At 40.6% G+C, this 20223-nt stretch overlaps 2 protein-coding genes across 3 annotated transcripts; both read right to left on the reverse strand.

Annotated features, from left to right (window-relative positions):
• Window positions 1-1256: 1256 nt before the first annotated feature.
• LOC125301882 (casein kinase II subunit alpha) lies at window positions 1257-15223 on the reverse strand. 2 transcript variants are annotated; one of them, XM_048254714.1, is made up of 13 exons: window positions 15105-15223; window positions 13267-13492; window positions 11016-11127; window positions 9337-9438; window positions 9058-9108; window positions 8892-8951; window positions 8547-8630; window positions 8035-8145; window positions 7746-7847; window positions 7495-7595; window positions 7257-7405; window positions 6851-6940; window positions 1257-2467 (listed from the first exon to the last, which is right to left on the reverse strand). In XM_048254714.1, exons 2-13 carry the CDS (start codon window positions 13365-13367, stop codon window positions 2352-2354), a joined length of 1179 nt encoding a protein of 392 aa, XP_048110671.1. In that variant the 5' UTR covers window positions 13368-13492; window positions 15105-15223; the 3' UTR covers window positions 1257-2351. The 2 variants fall into 2 exon arrangements, with proteins under 2 accessions (XP_048110671.1, XP_048110672.1); XM_048254715.1 differs by lacking the exons at window positions 1257-2467; window positions 6851-6940 and adding an exon at window positions 6949-7100.
• A 3090-nt stretch (window positions 15224-18313) lies between these two features.
• On the reverse strand, window positions 18314-19469 carry LOC125301884 (transcription factor 15-like). The gene is made up of 2 exons (XM_048254716.1): window positions 18825-19469; window positions 18314-18587 (listed from the first exon to the last, which is right to left on the reverse strand). The coding sequence occupies exons 1-2, from the start codon at window positions 19293-19295 to the stop codon at window positions 18528-18530; spliced, it is 531 nt and encodes a 176-aa protein (XP_048110673.1). The 5' UTR covers window positions 19296-19469; the 3' UTR covers window positions 18314-18527.
• Window positions 19470-20223: the final 754 nt, after the last annotated feature.

Raw genomic sequence — 20223 nt, forward strand, 5'->3', positions numbered from 1 at the left:
GGCCAAGTAGGTAATGTGCCAGAAATGGACAATGCTTTAAGTGACTGATCTGAAACTTTATAAAATATTGGATATCATTATTGTGATGATATTCACACATATAATTCATATGCCAAGCATAGCGCCACCATCTGGCCAAACAGGCAATATGACAGAAATGCTCTATGCTTTGAATGACAACCTGTGAAGTTTCAGATCTAATAGATATTATAATGACAGGCAAGGCCATAGGGTCTCTGGATGTCATAGCGCCACCACCTGACCAAGCAGGAAAATGTGCCAGAAATTGGTAATGCCTATATTGGTTGATCTGAAACTTTATCTGAAAAATATTGGATATCATTATTGTGATGATATTCACATGTCTAATTCAAATGCCTAATATAGCGCCACCATCTGGCCAAAAAGTGTATCAGAAATGTTCTTTGCTTAAAATGAATGGTCTGAAATTTCTCAGGTTAATATATATTATAATGATGATGACACCCAATGGGCCTGCCTTGCATTGCACCCCCACCTGGCCAAGCAAGTACATGTGGCAGAAAATAAAATACAAAAACAAATAGCACACGCATCAATTATGTACATTTCACAAACGCACCACGTCGGTGCTTTGTTGGATTCCGACATGTCACGGGTTGCGGTCCGCAGGTGCTCGGGCCCGCCATTGCCGCTTGCGGCTATATTTTTTATTATTATTATTATTATTATTATTATTATATATACACACACTTAACAATTATGTATTTAATAATTAATAACTTTGTGAAAATGATGAGTGGCATATCTTTAATAACTGCTGTGAAACTACCTACAACAGAAAAATACAACCAAATGTTTTAATAAACAAAACACTTGTTTATTTACACAATTATTCTCAAAGACTACTCCTCTACATTGGAACATAAAAATATATACAGTGAATGACTCATACAACTTCATTATTTGAGTAGATGTATGCATGTATTCTGTTGGACTAAAGTTTCAAATGAAAAAGAATGCATATTTATATGTACATTGAGTCTTAAGTTACAGTAACCTCTTGGTCACTATAAATGCAAGGAAAAATATTTCATCCCTTCAAGTTCAGTACATCCTTAAGTATTCAAGTGTGAGCCAACAGGTGCACAGAACAAAGTCCTGACTAAATATTAAAATGAAAAACACTTTCCAGGTATTTGACAGCAGATGCAACAGATACAGCATTTCACGCTATATCCACCATAACAAGTATTACGTTTGTTCTTGTTACCTTATTACCATAATGAAAGAATTGCTTTTTTTCTCCCTCTTAAAAATAACCTAATATTCAACCCGTGAAGATTTCAAAACATTCACCTTCAGCTAGAAGAAACAAAAACAGGATATTTTGTACTTTTTTCTTTTTCCTAGCATTTGCGTAAACTTTGGTTTTCATAAACTACTTGAATGAATTCAAGGAAGTGGAAAAGCAGCAGGTTGAAAACATCTCTTTGTAACGGAACACTTAGCAGAAGGCTACGCCAGCAACCTAACTGACTGACCAACAAGACTGCGCAGTCGTAACTCCAGGCAAAAGTGCACTCAAGTCCCAAACCCCGACTCGTGAAATTAGGAGTACAGGTCTCAAGTTGTCATAAGAAAAACAAATGAGCATGATGTTTGGTATACAGGCTTGACATACGGCACAGGCAGAAGTGTTTTTTAAGGTCAAGTATATGTGAGTAGGGCTGCAGTCCAGCCCTCCGATTCAGCACAAAAGCACCATTACCAAAGCCCAACACTGTGGCATCCACTGAACCAGGGAGCCATCACGCTAATACTGAGCTAGAAAGAGCTGCTGTCACGGCCAAAAGTCCCTGGTAGTCAGCAACAACTAGACCTCCTCCTTGTGTCTTTGCAAACATGCTACTTTTGGTCCGAACGACTTCTCCTTTCGCCTTGTCTAAACACTAAACTAAACTGTGATTTTGACACCTGTGAGTGTTGATGTTTTTTCCATTAGGAAAAAAGGAAAATCTTCTGACCAGCTCATCTGTGGGGGTGTATAATGTCTCATAGAACAGGAGCATAAACATACAACACACACACATGCATCCATCAGACGCATTGTTTTTTGTCAAGCAACTAAGTTGTGATTTTCAAACACACAGACACACACACACACACACACACACACACACACACACACTCATGTCTTCTGATTCCAGACACCACCTCACACCCTCCTCCCAATACGACCCAGGAAAAGAAAATTGTCACCACTGCAAAGGTTGGCATTGCCCCACTCTGTGCCAAGGCTCAGAGGGTTGGTTTGTAAGGGGATGGGTGTGTGGGCGGGCAGGGTAGGGCACGGCACAGCGCGGCAGCGCTCACTGGGGGGCACCGGCCGCCGCTGGCACCGGGGCGTTCAGGCTGTTGGCAGCGGCCAGGACGGGGGAGCCGGCCAGTGGACCCAAGGCGGTGGAGGCAGGCAGTGCAGCGATGCCTGAGAGCAGGGAGACAAGTCACAGTTAGCCGTGAAAAATACATTAGAACACGCATTCCACCTCAGTGAACACAGGAAAGTCTGCTAGAACTTTCCAAGCACTGGAGGAATTCCATAGCTGTTTCAGCACCCACTGATGATGCCATGTACATGCTAGATCTTATCCTGCCTTTTTCCGGTCCGTTTCCCCTTAGATGTTTGTAACTGGTGGTAAACAACAAGTTCAGTTGGGGTGAAAAGAAAGAAAGCTGAAAGTGTGTGACAAGCCAAATTCTCTCTGGCCTGGTTGGAACAGTACATACAGGTGCTGGTAATATAATTAGAATATCATGAAAGTTTATTTATTTCAGTAATTCCATTCAAAAAGTGAAACTTGTATAATGTATACATTCATTCCACACAGACTGATATATTTCAAGTTATTTCTTTTAATTTTGATAACTGACAACTAATGAAAACCCCAAATTCTCGCAGTGAAATATTGAAAAGGTTCAATATTGAAGACACCTGGTGCCACACTCTAATCAGCTAATTAACTCAAAACACCTGCAAAGGCCTTTCAAGCGATGGTTCGGAGTAATTTCACCCTAGGGTCCTTTGCACCATGACCCCGAGCCAAACACCCAGTAGTAGTACAACTATGTTCTTTACTCATAAAACGAGGCATTGAAAAGTTTTCATTGAAACGTATTCCGTTACGTTACTCAATTAAATCCTGCTTACTAAACCGGCTTATTCTGGTGTGATCTTCTGTTCCAAATGGCTGAAGTGTTAGGGCCACATAGGAGAATGTAAAGTCAACTAAGCTACCTGATACAACTATAAAATAGCAAGGTGACCACTAAAACTACAGCAAGCGACTAGGCTAATTAAAACAAACAGAAATTCGTAGCCAGAAATTATAGCCTGATTAAGGTGTGCCTGTGAGATTTTAGGTGGCATCAACCCAGTACAAGTGAGGGGCACATATGACAGGTGGAACGCAAATGACCTGCAAATGTAAACACTATAGGCTACTGTATATCAATGTTCTCAAAATTAACGTGATCGCGTAATGACAATCAAAAACCGCACGTTAAAATATGCTACTCGCAAGAATAATTCTTCAGAGGCTGCACCATAATTCATTTTAAAACGTAAAAGTAGATCTAATTACAAAAAAAAATAAAAAATAAGCCATACAGCTATTTTAAGTTAGAATAAAAAAACGTAGAATTCAGTGCCTATTTTAGAGATGGGTTTTATTGTAGGTCCAAATCAACACGTGAACTAGGCTTTGTTTATTGATTAGCAAACTGTAACCGATTGGCCGAAGTAGCCTGAGCTATGAATACTTGGAAAAATATACTTTGAACAGACATCAGGAACCACGATCAGTGAGGAACAGGAGTTACCTCCACTTACTTTACTCCTAATTTGCTGTGCAAACAGTCATTTCAGGGTCTCCGATGACGCGTCCATAATGCGTGCTGGCTGCGTTTTGATGGGTGCAATGTGAGGCGGGGCTTGGATTTAAACATGGAAACAATTTAATCATATGATTGCTTTCAGGAGCTTCTGGGAAATGGAGTTGCCTTAATTTATTTAGAGAGTGAATAATCTTATGAAACAGAAGTATCGTCATGTAATCCATTGATTTCAACAATGTAACTGTATTCTAAATACCAACTATTTAAATTGTAACTGTAACGTAATACGGTTACTCATAATTTGTATTTTGAATACGTAACGCCGGTGCATGCATTCCTTTACTCCCCAACACTGTATAATATAATATATAGTAGGCTATAATATATCTGTATTATTTTATATCCTGATATAAAAACATTTTACTGAATGTCTGATATTTATGACAGCACACTTTATGCAGATTAGCCTATAGCCTAGGTCTACTATTTTTATTACAACTCTACCTCTTTAATTCAGCTGTCTGGTTGAAGCCTGGAAATATTGTAAACAAAGTATCATAGTTGGCTAGCTTATCATAGTCTACTGATTGTACTGTTCAGTTTCCCCATGTGTGTTTAAGTTTCAAGGTAGCCTAATACTTGTTCTCCTTGGGACAGGCCCTTTTGGGACGTTGGTATTGAGATGATCAGATCATGATTGGGATAAATGCAGAGACCAAATTTCCCCTCACGGGATCAAAAGAGTATATATACTTAATACAGTCAACTTGATTGCAAGAGTTTTAAACAAATATGTGCAGCATGCTAATGATGCTAAGCGGATTTAATAGTAATTTAGCTAGCCGTCTTCTATGCGTCCTTGCTTTTACGATTGTGACTGTTTTATTTGGATTGTGTTGGCCGAGTTGCGCGTGTTCACTGAGGCATTTATATATATATATATATATAAAAAAAAAAAAAATCCCTACCGACCCATGGCCTCAACTGACAACCAACAGGAACCAAACCTTTTTTTTTTTTTTTTTTTTTTTTCCCCAGTGGCAGTAAGGGATAGGTAGAAAATCAGTCCCTCCAGGATTTCACGAGGTTTTTTGAGACTGTTTCGACCTAAAATGCCTGGATGGAAGTTGCGGTGTTTTTAGCGGGAGGAAGTGAAAATTGCAAAAATAGTTGATTTTTTTTTACATTTAGGGCAATTAAGGTTAGTAAGACCAAAATCACACTGATAATCTTGATGCTTATTAAAAAAGGATAATCAAAGGTAAACAGTAAGGATTACAGAAAATCAAAGTAGGCCTGCTTTATTTGTGAAAATGCTTTGACTGAGGTAATTCACAAAGCAGTATAACCTTTCGTAGAACTGTCCAAAAAAGACAGTCACCTAAAGAGATGGCATCATGTCATATGTTTCAATACATTCATATATTTTGTAATTCATATTAAGTTCATATCTTTTTAATAATTCATAGTAATTATGCAGGCCACAGACTAATAGCCAAGTAAGTATCTAGTAATTTCATATTGATGTAAACTATTTGACTACACTTCTGTTTAATGTCATTACATTGGTGGTGTACGTCTAATTGACTGCCTGCCCCTTTAAGGACGTGAGAGTAGCCTAATCACATTTCTGAGTAGATTGGATAGCTTGCATCTCACTGTGTTCGGCTACGAGTGTAAATCACTTTTTGCATAGTGCATTACGATATGTGGATGCAATTGGGAATGTCTTCTGTCATTAGTTAAAATAAATGTTAAAAAAACAACTCATAGAAGAGGTAAATGTCTTGCAATTTTATTAATTTCTATGATTTTGGTAGCACTACTCAAACTAAGCCCACAAGCTAGCAAACATGACATAAGCTAAAAGGACATATCCAGGTAAACGTTTGCCAATGGGTTGCATAGCCTACTCAAATGTCAGTAAACCAAGTAGGCCTTAATTAACTTACTTTCATAGCCTAGGTAGGTTAGCAACACCAGGTTAAGAGATGCAAGTAAGCAGATAGCCTTCTATTTATTGTCATAAAACTGCAGAGGAAGCGAACACGTTAGGGCAGTCTTTGGTGTCATATGCAGAAGGTGCAGAAGTAAGTGTGCCATCTGGCTCAATATTCTGTGCGAGGGACTGTTGTGGTAGGTGAAATTTCACGGTGAAACTACGATGATTGGTCAAATTTGTGAAAAAGTTGCGGTGTTTGGACAAAGTGCGAGGAGTGCCTTGGTAAGTGGCCGAAAACAATCGTCTTAGGTGAACAGCTGTGCATAGGCTACTTTGTAAAAGAGAGAATACGCTCATCCCTATACATAACGCAAGGGGTAATTATACCCCTATGTAATTATAGTTAGCCTTTTATTTGTGGATTTATTTAATGTAGCTTAGACTATTTAGTGTTTTTTCTTCCCCAAGCTCATAAAATAAATTTGGGTCGCACAAAAATTGACAGGGTCGGTCGGAAACTGGAACCCAAGAATTTTTTTTTTTTATGCCTGAGCAGAAGAGGGAGGGAGCATGAGCGAGAGAGTGGGGCAAGGAGAGGGGTTTTTACTTCTATACTGTTTGGTAAAGTTGAACACATAGTCTACAATGAAAGCAACGAGAGGTATGAAATTATTTATTTAATTATATTTGAACAACGTAGGCTACCGGTAAGTAAAGCGGGAGATGTGTGTTGCTTATGCAGCCGTGTAAGCTGCAAAGCACTGCATGAAACACTAGAAAGGGTGTGTCGCGGTTCTGGCTTTTCACACCGCGACACAGTATCGTGGATATAAGTGTCGCGATTTCGGTTTCGAATCGCATATCGTTACAGCCCTAATATTCTAATTTTATGACCAGCACATGTAGTCCCCAATCAGCAAGTATATACAGCTGCATAATACTCCATAGGTAACATTTGGTCCAAACAACAGTTTCCCACTCAATCCACAGAGGGCAGTGTTTCTCTACAGGAGTGATGAAGGGGATACTCACCAGTGATCATACTGGCGGTGCTCACAGCTGTGTTGGCAGCAGGGACATTAGTGGATCCGGCCATACGAGACTGGTCCTTCACAATGGGGTCTGTAATGACACAGCAGGGTTTTTTTTTATTATCATGCTTTCTTTATCTGTAAAAAGCTCAAATGGAAACAGATTGGTTGGAAGTTACAGGAAAGCTAAACATGGAGCCTTGAGTAAAAAATGCAGTGAATATATGGGTCCATTACTTCTTGTTTTTTTTCTAAAGAAAGTGAGAAAAGAACACAAAGAATTAAATAAATCATACAATATTATGAATCACACGCTACAACAGCATAGTTACACAGAACATTCTTGAGAAAGATTGGAGAACACCCGCTACCCTGCCCTAAGGGAGTGAGACTGGTGGTCAACTCACAGAAGTACGGGTGCTCCATGGCTTCACGTGCAGTCAGCCGTGCCTGGTGATCATAGCGCAGCAGCTTGTCCAGGAAGTCCAGCGCTTCAGGACTGACCAGATGCTGGTTCTCACTGTGCACAAAGCGCTCCCACCGCTTCCGGGAATGCCTATGGGAGCAGAGTAACAGGTCCTGTAAGTGGACAGCTGTGGAAAAACCCAATCAAAAACGACGGTTCTGGAAGTGCTCACCACTCACCTTCCCAAAATGTCATTGAAACGTGGCTCCAGTTCAATGTTGTACTTGTCAATGTAATCATAGAGGTCCTCAGTGCCCAGAACCTTGGCTATTCTAACCAACTGTTATACAGGAAAGAAGGAATAAAACTCAACGTTTGATCAGAGGACCATAATACTAAATAATGCAAAAGAAGTTGGTCATCTGTAGCAAATATAGGCCACTTAACCACGAAAAGAGGTCAAATGTTGGGTAACAGTGATCTTCCAAACCTGATCATAGTTGTCATGGCCATGGAAGAAGGGTTCCTTCCTGAAGATCATACTGGCCAGCATGCACCCCAGACTCCACATGTCCAGGCTGTAATCGTACATCTGCAGAGAGAGCAGTTCTGAAACACTGACACAATAGTAACTGACTGGCAGCAGATGTTGCCAGATCACACTTGCCTTATAGCATTTGCACCTTAACCCAACGGTCTTACCCACAGGGTGCATAAGACTGATAAACCAGATCTATTCTGTTAAAAAATTACACACAGACACACAAAATAAAACACACCTGGTAATCCACTAGAAGCTCTGGCCCTTTAAAATAGCGTGAAGCGACTCGGACGTTGTACTCTTGTCCAGGGTGGTAAAATTCAGCCAGGCCCCAATCAATCAAACGTAACTGTAGCAAAAGAGGCCATTTGAATATTTGCTGTATAAATTAACTGGGTAGAAAGAAAACTTTGCTGAAATAAGAAAATGACATACACAGTTTCCCATTTTGAAAAGGGAGGTAAGGGTTTGTGAGACTAGCTGAATGACAGTCTATGAGATAATTTGCATGTATGTGGGCTGCTAGCACTTATCTTCAAACACTTATGTAGGCTGTTCCTGTTTACTATTGGATGACTGGAGGTTAAAGTTTTCCATGCCGCCCACATTTTCTTTTTAATGTGGTGTGGTTTAATGTATATGAATGTAATTACCTTATGGTACAAAAACGGTCAATACTTGGTCAGTTAAAACAAATATTTGGGGATCACACTTTTCACCTGAAGGATAAGTCCGTTCCTCGGTCCTTACCTTCCTGTGCTCGTGGTCAATCATCACATTGTGCGGCTTCACATCCCGGTGCATGATGCCCATGTTGTGGCAATAATCCAGAGCCTGTGGGTCCAGGAGGGGGACATTTTAAAGAACCAAAATGGCATCTCCCTTTGTTCCAGACAAAGCCAGCATAGCATTAACATACTCATGTTCATGCAAACTGATAGGGTCGCAAAACTGAAAGTAAATTTAAAAACACTGGATGTGCTGATAAAATATGTAGTTAATGATAGTGACATTATTAGGCAAAAAGCCAGTTCGATGTCGGTGTAACACAATATGTTCTATATGTCATTAGGTAGCAGATACAAGCAGACTCACCTTGAGGATTTCATACATGTAGAAGCGAATGTCGTAATCAGTCAGCGTCTGGTAGAGTTGCTATGGGAAAAATAAAAGAGCAGCATTTCACTACAACTGTTTCAAACTAGAGATTAATCACTGCAGCGTCCAACGTAAAAGCCTTGACTAGTATGGCATCACTTACTTTGAAGTCGGTGTTGTTAACATGCTCGAACACCAAAGCTGGGGTCCGAGACTGCAAGTAAAATTTCACTTTTAGCATTTGCTCATTATCGCACACTTGAAGAAAAATTATACAATAAGTTATACAAAAAAGTATACAAAAACAATAAGTAATAAGTGGAATAATATACTGCCAAATATGACCCGAAACACTAGTGCAAATCAAACCTCAATTTGATTTGTGTCCCCAAAGAGATACAGGAATACAAAAAAATCGATCGGTCTCTTCATCTACACTCACCACAGGGTCTTTTACAATGTCTATAAGAGAGATGATATTTGGGCCTCCGCGCAAGTTCTCCAGGATCTTAATCTCTCGCTTGATCTTCTTCTTCTTCACTGGCTACAAGAAAAAAACAAAACATTGAAAAGGTGGGCGATTGAAAAGGAGGACGAATGAAACATTCCAGTTTTCTTCGAGTGCAACAACGATAGACATAGGCCTGCATCATGTGGACAAAACATAACCATATTAACCTCCGTTGCTCAGCCAAATACTTTCTTGTTAGGTCCTTTTATCACGGAGTTACAGGCGATAAATGCGATGGTCAAAAGTAAACGTCATTAGCGGTTTATTTATTTATTGTAGGCCTATTATTAAAGAGTGTTTTTCATCTAAAGGTTCAACTTCATGCTTATTTACTAGACTAGGCATACTAAGTGTTCTCCCCAATCCCAGACTTTCACATTGCATGTTTGTTTGTAATGGATGCAAAACAGCCTAGGCTATTGTTGAATGTCAATGGAGGGACGAATGAAGCGGTCTTCCCGACCAGGCAACCAGATGTATTCTAACGGCTCCTACACACAGTTGCGTTCCGTCAACGCATGCCAGTGGGTGTTCCCGACGGTAGCTATGCAAATGACTTGAAGTAAAACCGTAATGTGAGGTGCAGCAACAGCTGAACTTCTCAACGCGAGCGAGGGGAGAAACGCAACGCGACGGACCCACAATTCAGTTCAGCAACGGATGACGTGAGCCCATGTAAAGTGAATGGGATGCGTCTCCAGCAATGCAACGCGCGCAGCTGTGTGTAGGAGCCGTAAGTAAATGCACACATATCTGTGTTTATAGCCTATTATATTTATTGCAGGTGAGACATGGAAAAGCAGTTTTAGAAAAATTAGTTTTGCCATGTTAACCTATGGAGAGTGACAGCCTGTGGGTCATGAAGGGCAGTTATTTGGATGTGCGGTGGCCTTACCCACGTAAAACAGAGTGAAATAACATTTTGTACTATAGAAACATTATATCATTGAAAACATGTATTATTCTAGCTATATAAATGGCTTAGTGCATGGTATTTCCATAACCGCGAGATACAGCGCTTCACGATGACGCCAATGAGTAGTTAACAGACAAGTGGTAATCTATCTGAATCTATCTGCAATCTATCTGAAATAACACCTATTTGAAGTAGGGATATTATTCATGTCACATATTGTGTGTTAGTGTAGGCTACATAGCTTAAACTGTAGGCTATGTTTAAACTGTATTTCGAGTTTAATGTCGGCATGTCGAGATTAAAGTAGATATGATATTTCAACTTTATTCTCGAAATGTCAAGTTTAATGTCGATATGTCGACTTTAAAGTCAACATGTCAAGTTTAATCTCGCCATGGCAAAAATATTTTTTCTCTTCATGTGTGGCCCTAATACTCTGTCGTAGGAATGCAAGTAGTAAGGTAGTAAGAGGCACATCTTTTTTTTTTAGGCAGGTAGGTACCATATGAAAACAAGCTGCCAAGTGGTGTTGGAATTAGGAGTGGTGTTTAAATTAGGAACAACTCAATGTAATGAACTTTAAAACCACAGTATAACCACCATATCCTCCTGAAACATCAGTTATTGACAAAAAAGTATGCTATTGAGCATAAAGTAACAGACGCATGGAGTCATGGAGTCAGAGCCGTCTTACCTTAAGGATTTTGACAACAACCTTCTCGTTGTTGGTGATGTTGATGGCCTCAAACACTTCGCTATATTTTCCCCTCCCCAGTTTCCGCACCAGCTGAAAGTCATCTTGGTTTCTGTGGATACAACACCACTTTCAAATCACAGCACACAATCACCTGTGGGACAGATGATAAGGTCATCACTGGGGTCTTATTCTCTTTCTGTGACAATTTGCAGATTTATCTGTTGGATTTTCTCCCCCATGCCCCCCCACACCACACCAGGTTAGTCCAGCGTAATATGATAAACATTTGCCTTAAGCAGGACTGTTCTGTCGGAGGGAAGAATACATTACACACCACTAACGAATCAGCATGGGTTGTATTCTCTGTTATAGTACATGCATACCAGAGAATAAAGAATAAAAGTGACCAGTTATAGCCAAAGCAAGGCACTCAACTAAAAAGTGCTTGTTCATGTGGATTTTGAATTTGCATTACAAAACTGGTACACAATTACAGTATGTAACATTTGGCATCCTGTTCCAAGAACGGTCATTCATCAAAAGGTATCCAAACAAGCTAATGAATTCAGACACAAAGCCTTTCAGAGTTCAACAGACAACGTCTTGTGAAGGTCGTCACAAATGGAACTAAGATACCTGCCAAATGCAAAAGAACTTGTGAATTCCTACTTCAGCTGGCTACAAATGCCACCTGGTGTCAGTAGTCACAGAAATAACAAAAACAAGTATTTTTATGAGGTGAAAACAGAATGGTATCAAATCCCAAGCAGTGCACAATGCTTTGCCTTTTTGTTGAGTTGCTGAATTATTGAATGTTTTAGTTATTGAGTTATTGAATTTCATAATGCGCCAAATTTGCCAAACACTGCTGTCAAACAGGGTAATAGTCTCAATATAACTGCTCATCTCAACTTATCATAAAACAAAAAAGTGCTTTCTTCCGCAGTTAATGGTCTAACAATATTGACAATGTCTTGATGTGTTCTTGGCCATAGCCCTTCTACCATGACACAAAGTAGCAATAGCACCCGTTTGGAATGTTAAACAGCAAAGAATGTTGAGCACTCTAAGCTCTTTCCTGGTTTTATACAAAACTTTCATCTGCTTTTTCCACCCAACAGAGACGGACAGAGTACACAGCTTCATTACTTGAGTAAAAGTACAGATACCCTTTGCTAAATTTTACTCAAGTACAAGTAAAAGTACAACAGTCAGATGTCTACTTAAGTAAAAGTACTGAAGTACTTGTTTTTAAAAGTACTTGAGTATCAAGAGTACAAGAGTAGCCTACATTTTCTAAATATTGCATTACTACTGCCACAGTGCTTACATTCATGTACAGAAACGTCCTAGATGGAGTTATGAAAAATGTTAATGTTAATACCTTGGAGAATATAAAAGGAATTGAAAGTAAAATCAAGTCATTCATCTTTTTACCATGTTGCCAGGGATGGGCAGTATTTCTAATACATGTATTTAAAATACGTATTTCAAATACAAAATACTACTTTGTAATTGAAACACTTGAAGCGAAAACTATCATTAACTTGTTCAGAAAATTGAAATAGTCTGGCGAGGTGAGGCCACAGGTTGGCACATTCCCGGGATGGACCTGCTGCGCCTCATCCATTGTTTCGTCCATGGTTTCGTCTCTTATCTAAATCTGACCATGGAGTTGACTTTAGCGGAAAGCTGAAGGTGATTGCTGATAGGCTGTCCCAATCAGTGGTGCCTGCACAATGCAATCACGTTTGAGAGGGAAACAACAAATTGAGGGTTTCCGAGATTTTTCTTTTTTTAGAAGAAGTAGTAACGGGTACTCACGGTTATGGATAGAAATGTAGTGGAGTAAAGAGTACAATATTTGCCTCTCAAATGTACTTGAGTAAAGTCATGAGTACTCCCCAAAAATGATACTCGAGTAAAGTACAGATCCCTCAAAATTATACTCAAGTACTATACTCAAGTAAATGTACTCCGTTACTGTCCGGCTCTGCCACCCAATATACTTTGGCCCACTAATAACGGCAATGTGCAACTGGTCTAAATTACATCCAAGGCAAATTCCCACATCACTATCACTAGTGCATAAGTTTTACTGTTTGAATGGTCATGCTTTTCTTGGCCTCACATATTTTGAGATTCCCCTATTCTGACTGACTCTAAACATATACTCAAACTACATACTAGAACCCTTCAAAATGCAATTTCAAAAAGTTTATTTTAAAATGGAAAGCATTTTGCGTACCCCCACTCCACCACGTGGGACTCGTAGTCCCAGTACTCGCGGGGCCGGTGTGTGTTGACCTCTGTGTAGACCCGCGCCCGACTCGGAACCGGACCAGACATGTCCGACAGCTTGGCAAGGTAAGGAGTGGGACTTTACTGCAGCTGGGTAGGACTGGAGTGCAGGGGTAGGGTTGTGGAGGGCAGGGGGCCACCGGCGAGGGAGTTGTGGCACCTCTGTACCGTTACTGAATCACAAAGAGACAGGAAGAGAACATTGACGTTTCATGTGCATTTAATCCAGCAAATGTTTTACATATCCATTCACCCAACAGGCCCATAAGCATAAAATGGACACATATATGCTTGAAACACAAATGTAATTGATTTAGTCATCCTGCTTGCCAGGGCATCTTAAACACAAATGCTCCTGCTTAGAAATACAATTCATCATTCACAACAGCCATTCATATGGTTTCTAATCGCTATACCATTTTGCCTGGGTCATTCTGACATGGTACAAGCCGATTCTGTGGGATCCACACATCAACTGTTGAGGTTAATCTCAGGGAAAACACATCCACCTCCAACCTCGTAGCCTTCTACATTACAAGTTCCGACACAGCAAAGCTTTGATACCAGTGGCTGTACCAAAACCATGGATGGAGAATGCACATAAGGACACATTCATCTATGATCCCAAAAGTCTTGAGATCTCCGATATGAATGCAGTAATCAACACCCAGCAGCACAATTATATCACTGAGCAGCGTTGACATCTCGGACACAGGTTTGCATTGAAAAAAAATCCCATCCCACTCTCACTAACATGCGTTGAAAGGGGTATAATTCCAGCAAATCAACACAATTCTAGCTCGAACTAATGACACTGTGGATCTGTCCGTCCTGTAACACCTGCAATTCCTCAACCTTATGACGACAAAATCGGCAATGGGCATGGACAAAGTTCACCATGGCTTGCAAGCGTTTGCATCATCAATTGTATCCTCCTAACTTGAGCATGGTGATTCACAAAACGCATCGACAGGTTCAGTAGTAATGAGACCAGCAATAATTGGTCCAGAATAAAGGAACGGTCATGTAAAACCACTGATTCCAACCGGCCTCGAAAGAAAGGCGATGAAGGCTTGATGCTAGGGTCACAGGAGCACGCGTGATGCTCTCGGTCTTGGCGAACGAGCGAGGAAATACTCTATAGCTGACGTTAGTAATGCATCAAAGCTGAAACCCCATAATATTTGGTTAGTTTAATCGGCTATTATATTGCTAGTAACGTGGGCCAGTCCCACCAGAAAGCACTAGTAAGCAGTTGGCCAGTTTCAAATGAAGGATTTGAGCTTACGGTGTGTTAGCTATCTGGCCACCAAACCAGCAGTAGCCACACAAAGCTAACGTTAGCGTTACAAAAACCAAGCCAAGTCATCATTCCCACTGCTCATACGTTAGCCGTTATTACATCCCGACTTCAAGCTATTTACGTCTAGTACATAAGACAAATGTGAAACAGGGATATGACACATTTGTCAAGTCACGTTACTCTGACTAGGAACACAGCACAGATTTCTGTGAAGATCTGGCAGGTAACGTTAAAGCTCCCGCTATGATGACTGGAGTGTGTTTCCCACCTCGCCCATTGCCTGAGGGCACCCAACATGCTAGCTAGCTAACTAGCGTTAAACCAATATGCGAATGGCTGCAACATGCTATCGCTAGCAAGCTGCCTGAAGCCGGTTCCACTCTCGGTAGCAGTTGGCTGGCTCGTTACTGATGCTGTATTAAAAGTCGCGAGCTGCTCAAGGTAAATATTTAAAAGCGACACAGCGCTTTAGTTGCATATACCTTTGATGAAACCTGCGAGGCAAACCACTCTTAATTAAAAGAGTCGTTGAAATCTTCCTCCTTTTCGGTAGTGTAGTAAGATTATTCTGCTGTCTCAGACACAATATGGCCGACGTATCGAAACACTCCCCCGAATCTAATGTCCAATGAAATGACACCTTACGGGACTTCCCGCCTTGGGGATTTGTTATTTGTGATATGATTGGTTTAACGCAATCATCTAAATTCCGCCATCAAGATCCGCGAAAATGCGTTCTCAGTCCCATTCGCTACTGTCACAATTAATGTAACCTATGTTACATTAATGTAACCTATGTTACATTAAGAAACCAGCAACACACACACACAAATGTGTTATTATTTTACAAGATAACCATAGTCAGTCACCACGGGAAAGCTTCAGTTTGAATTTGACATGGATTTGCAAATAGTGAATTCTGAACAACCTATAAGTAGCCTATAGACCTACGTTATGTAGGCCTAGGATACAGATGAATAGTGTTTACCTAGGAAGATGGTATCCAAGAACGTGCAAATACACTAGGATATTAAACATGGCTTAATAAGCTGTACTATAAACAGATACAGGACATTGAGATAGGCCTAAATTAGCAAAATGAATCAAACTAAATAAAACAACTAGGCTTATGTCTTTCATATTTCAAGTTGTGTGTCTGCTCTGCACTGATAGCTGACTGGCTTTCTGGGCCTTTGATTAAGGATAGGCTATCTCCCACTGCTGTTACAGTAGAAATATAGAATTTCTTCAGCAGTGCCAATGTCTGTAGTGGCAGTAAAGTGGCAGACAAGGAGCAAAACCTGAGCTGTAGACATTCAACGGTGTTTAATGTTTCAAATGGTCTCACAATTTATTAGATTTGAGGATTTCACATGTGTTCCAACTAAAATATATCCAGCATATACCTACTTGAAACAGTTTACCTCTTCTATTCATATATCTGCATAAATCATTCTTTTATTTTTTCTCGCTTTCTTTTTTTTCATTAACAGTTTTTCATTAGGTCAGTTGTCTTTGGATGGAGTATAACTTTGCAGCTATAAGAAATAACTCACTCTGAAGGATCTTCTCACTAATTTGTGTTACTTGGCAATTTCCCCTCAACTTCATGACCCCTATGCTCAAACTGAGAACAGTGACAATGCTCCTGTTTCCGTTTTTTAGGAAGGTAGCTGCTGCTGATCCTCCCATGAGACATGAACTTGCCCCGGGGTATTGTTTTATTATTTGAACAGAATGGGAGGGATCACCGGATCTGGGAATTTTCACCTCTGCCCCCCCATCTTAGCCCAATGGATCCCTGACAACCTCTCATTTTCACGGACGAAAAAAGAGGGAAGTCCAGAAATGCCCTGCAATCAGATAAACCTCACTGACACTGGCTCATGCTGTCATTAAAAATTCTGTTGCACCTACAACCACAGGGAAACAATGCCTAACAGTAACAATAGGCTATAGCCACTGGATGTTGTTCATTTTATGTGCTTTACATGCTCATTTCTATGTTGAGTAAATGTTAGTGTTAGTTCCTCTGAAGAATGAATGGCAGAGGTTTGTCTATAAGCATAGCCATTATTCATGGGATGGGTGGATACATCCCAATATTCAGAACAGTGGTGTTTGTTCCATCCAATATTTTCCAAGATTTGTCAAGCCATTGTGTGGTCCAGAAGCAGATTTATTATGCATAGCCTATATGCATCTGATTTGGTGATTGGAATAATTGTTACACTCAGAAGCTACATGGTGCACTATGGTCATTATGGTGCATTGCTTGCAGCAAGATAAGCTTACAATCACGTATTATGATAATTACCATGTTCGATGGAGGAAGAGTGTGCCTCATGTTGCTGACCCTTTAGGAAGAATAAAGTCAGGGAATAATGTGACAAGAACACTTTAGAATAAACTTGATAGACTTGTTCCATACTGTCACATCTATGTTTAAGAAATATGAAAGGAGTGAGAGTGGGGTTGTAAACATACACCATACAAACCATAGCCGTGTGTATATCCTTTAACCCCAGTAATTTCAGTTAACTTATCTGCTCTGTTGTGTTTTGGTCCCCTTTGGAAAACAGAATTCCCACTCCAGATTTAAATGGGGCAGGCATGCACTAGTGAACAGGGCTCAACATGATGTCAGAACTGGCCAGGACCCAGACACCTCAGGAGTTGTCCCTCAGGGCTCGTCCACACAAATGCTTTCCTTCCTGCAGCTCTACAACATCCTCCGGTGGCGGGGACCCCTGGGAGCAATTTGCTGTGGGCGAAGGGCCAAGGCGATAGGTTGAGACCCTAACCATCCATGGCAGCTGCGGGGTCAAATGGTCCATGGAAAGGTGACATGACTTTTAGGACACTTTGACACCTCAAGTAATTGAGCTGGAGACAAACTGCGTTCATACGTTTTCTGTTTATACACACTGCTAAAATGCACACAAACAAATGCATTTGCAAAGGTCTGGACACGGTGAATAACTTTTGACTGAGTCTTGATTCATGCAGTGATCTGCTATTCGATTGGACGATTTCATCAGTTTACCTCATACACAGGAGACAATATGTCCATGGGGGTTCTCAAATCAAACCAGGCACACATGCACTCACACATACTCCATGGTCTCTTGATTCTCACTCCTTTCCCTCCACATGTTTTCTCTCAGAGTGATCAGTGACTCACACCTTTGACACAACAGCAGCTGTGGGTTCAGGCTGAAAAGTACAGGTATTATTGGCTGTGACTAATCAAAAGCAGACCGGCATAAATCTGTCTTGTGACTTCATTGTAACTCATTAAAACGGTTGCTCATGTTTTCTTGCCTGTGACACATGAAAAGCAGAAAATGGTTCATACAACTTTCATGTCTTCTTAAACCGTCTTAAATGCTCAGAAAATAGAATTCAATCCGCCATTTCCCTAAACATCACATGATGAACACATGGAAACAACAATATGGCCAACCTTTTTTTTTTAACCACAGAAGCACAAGGTGTTTACACTTTGTAAATGAGTCTTTGAGCTTCAGTTCGATTTCTTTAAAACTCATTCATTTTAAAAAGATGATCTCATGTTAATGTTTTTGACCATAGCAACATTGGAAAGCAACATTAAATGACAATGATCCTCATGTAAAAATATATATATATATTTAATAAAAACATAATGATTAATCCTTGAAATCACAACAAATAGGATTGCATTCAAATAGTCACAGATAGTCCCTTCATTTAGAGGTCCAGACAGCTCATGGGCTGACTAAATCCAGTGAGATGCAGCTTTATTCAGTTCTGTGGAAGAGCTGGTGGACTGTATCCGATGAGATCCTCCATGATGTCCACCTGAAGAGCTGATGCCACGCTTAAGACATAAAGTAGGTTGTAGACTTGAACTTCTCTTTAGTCTACCGTTGACTGATACGCGTCTTGCAGTGTAGCTTCTGACAGTTTTTTCCATCCTTCCCCTAGAAGAGGAAATAATTGGTTGAAACACAACACCAATAATTTTTTTTCTGGGCTTGTCCATGTCATTTGTGTTAACATATAGCAAATATGAGCGCTAAGACACATTTGAATTAGGCCTGGCCTTGAGTCAATGCCCTTTCCAAACTTGCCGCACACCTTGGGTACGCTTGGGTGTGCGCACTGTAAGTAGCCTACATTGTATTTGTGCTGTAAAGAAAAATTGGTGGGCTTCTTACCCCTTTGCGTTGGTTTCTCAGGCAAAAGGTGCAGATGGTCCGAGGCTGCTTTCCCTCAATCACGGGCGCACTGAGACATGGCTGGCCCTCCAGATGCCCACTTTCAGTAACCAGACAATTGGCGAGGTGAGAGATGTAGCTTGACGCTAAGCGAAGCGTCTCGATTTTGGAGAGCTTTCGGTCCACAGGTTCCGTTGGAATTAGGGTTCGGAGGGCGGTGAAGGCTGTGTTGACGCTTTGTGTCCGTTCGCGTTCCCGTGCGTTGGCCGAGTTGCGTTGCCTGACCACTACTATCCCCCCAGTGCCTGGCATCAGCGCAGCTCCCCGCTTCTTCTCAGCAACAGCGTAGCATCCATACATTTGGTCTGAACTGCTGTCGCTTCCACTGTGGTTCTCATCATCATCTGACATTAAACTTAAGTCCGCATAAGAGTAGTGGGACGCGATTGTCCTCAGCATCGTGAAAGCCATTATGACTGCGATTCTTGCAAAAAAAAGCAAAACGCAAAGAATGTCTTAGCTATAACGTGTCTGTTCAACTATATTCGACATAAAAAATGTCCCAAAGTTTCAAATAATTTACCATAAAATGTTACTCAAGTTATTCCACGTGTCTTGGCACAAAGTATGACAACAGAGTCTGAGGAGGTGGCTTTTTTATTTGACCCTTCTGAGGGGAGGAGCTGCTAGGTCTCTCTACATGAGGTCTCTTCCCTCAGATAGCCTGCAGCTTATCATTAGATATGGTCACTCACAGCGTTTGTGGTTTCTATCTATCTATCTATCTATCTTCTGTATCTATCTATCTATCTATCTATCTATCTATCTATCTATCTATTTATCTTTTTGTCTGTCTGTCTGTTTGGTGTGTCCAGAGTTACCATTCACTTTAATTTCTGTTCATCATAAGGTTTGCATCAGATCCCATTTAAGATAAAGACTACTGGAGTTTGTTGTACTGTAAGGGTCACAAAAAGAGGCATTCACTTTTCACACTTTCACTTTGGCCAAGAGATCCATTATACGCCTATTACTCAGTTAATGACTATTGAAGCCATTATATCCTGGTCCCCTGTGGGCTACTATATAAAAACAAATGTTTATTCTCTCATGAAAGTGACCTAAATATTTGTGGTTGATTTTTCTCAGTAGCAGGGCTGACCCAGTGGTGTTCTAAAAGTAAGTTAGTGGGGTAATGGGTTTATCTTTAAACAAACAGTTTGCAGATGCTGAGTGTGATTGAGTGACACTTTCTGTGGGGAAACCAAATGGTCTGCATGTTTGCGGAGGCTTCCCAGAGCTGGTGCCATCAAAGCAGACACTTTCACAAACACCCCCCTGCCACATCTAAACTCTCTGTAAGGGCTCAGCTGCACCAACAATGCTGACCTGACCTGCA

This window comes from Alosa alosa, chromosome 10 (assembly GCF_017589495.1).
Source record: "Alosa alosa isolate M-15738 ecotype Scorff River chromosome 10, AALO_Geno_1.1, whole genome shotgun sequence".
NCBI classification, from domain to species: domain Eukaryota; kingdom Metazoa; phylum Chordata; class Actinopteri; order Clupeiformes; family Clupeidae; genus Alosa; species Alosa alosa.

Excerpts from the sequence above, each read along its gene's own strand:
- LOC125301882 (XM_048254714.1), bottom strand. The coding sequence starts at position 13,367 with ATGTCTGGTCCGGTTCCGAGTCGGGCGCGGGTCTACACAGAGGTCAAC. Across the intron at positions 8,952-9,057 it reads TTAACAACACCGACTTCAAA|CAACTCTACCAGACGCTGAC; the intron begins GTAAGTGATGCC and ends TTTTTCCCATAG. Across the intron at positions 7,406-7,494 it reads TTCAATGACATTTTGGGAAG|GCATTCCCGGAAGCGGTGGG; the intron begins GTGAGTGGTGAG and ends CTGCTCCCATAG.
- LOC125301884 (XM_048254716.1), bottom strand. The coding sequence starts at position 19,295 with ATGGCTTTCACGATGCTGAGGACAATCGCGTCCCACTACTCTTATGCG. Across the intron at positions 18,588-18,824 it reads TGAGAAACCAACGCAAAGGG|GGGAAGGATGGAAAAAACTG; the intron begins GTAAGAAGCCCA and ends TTCCTCTTCTAG.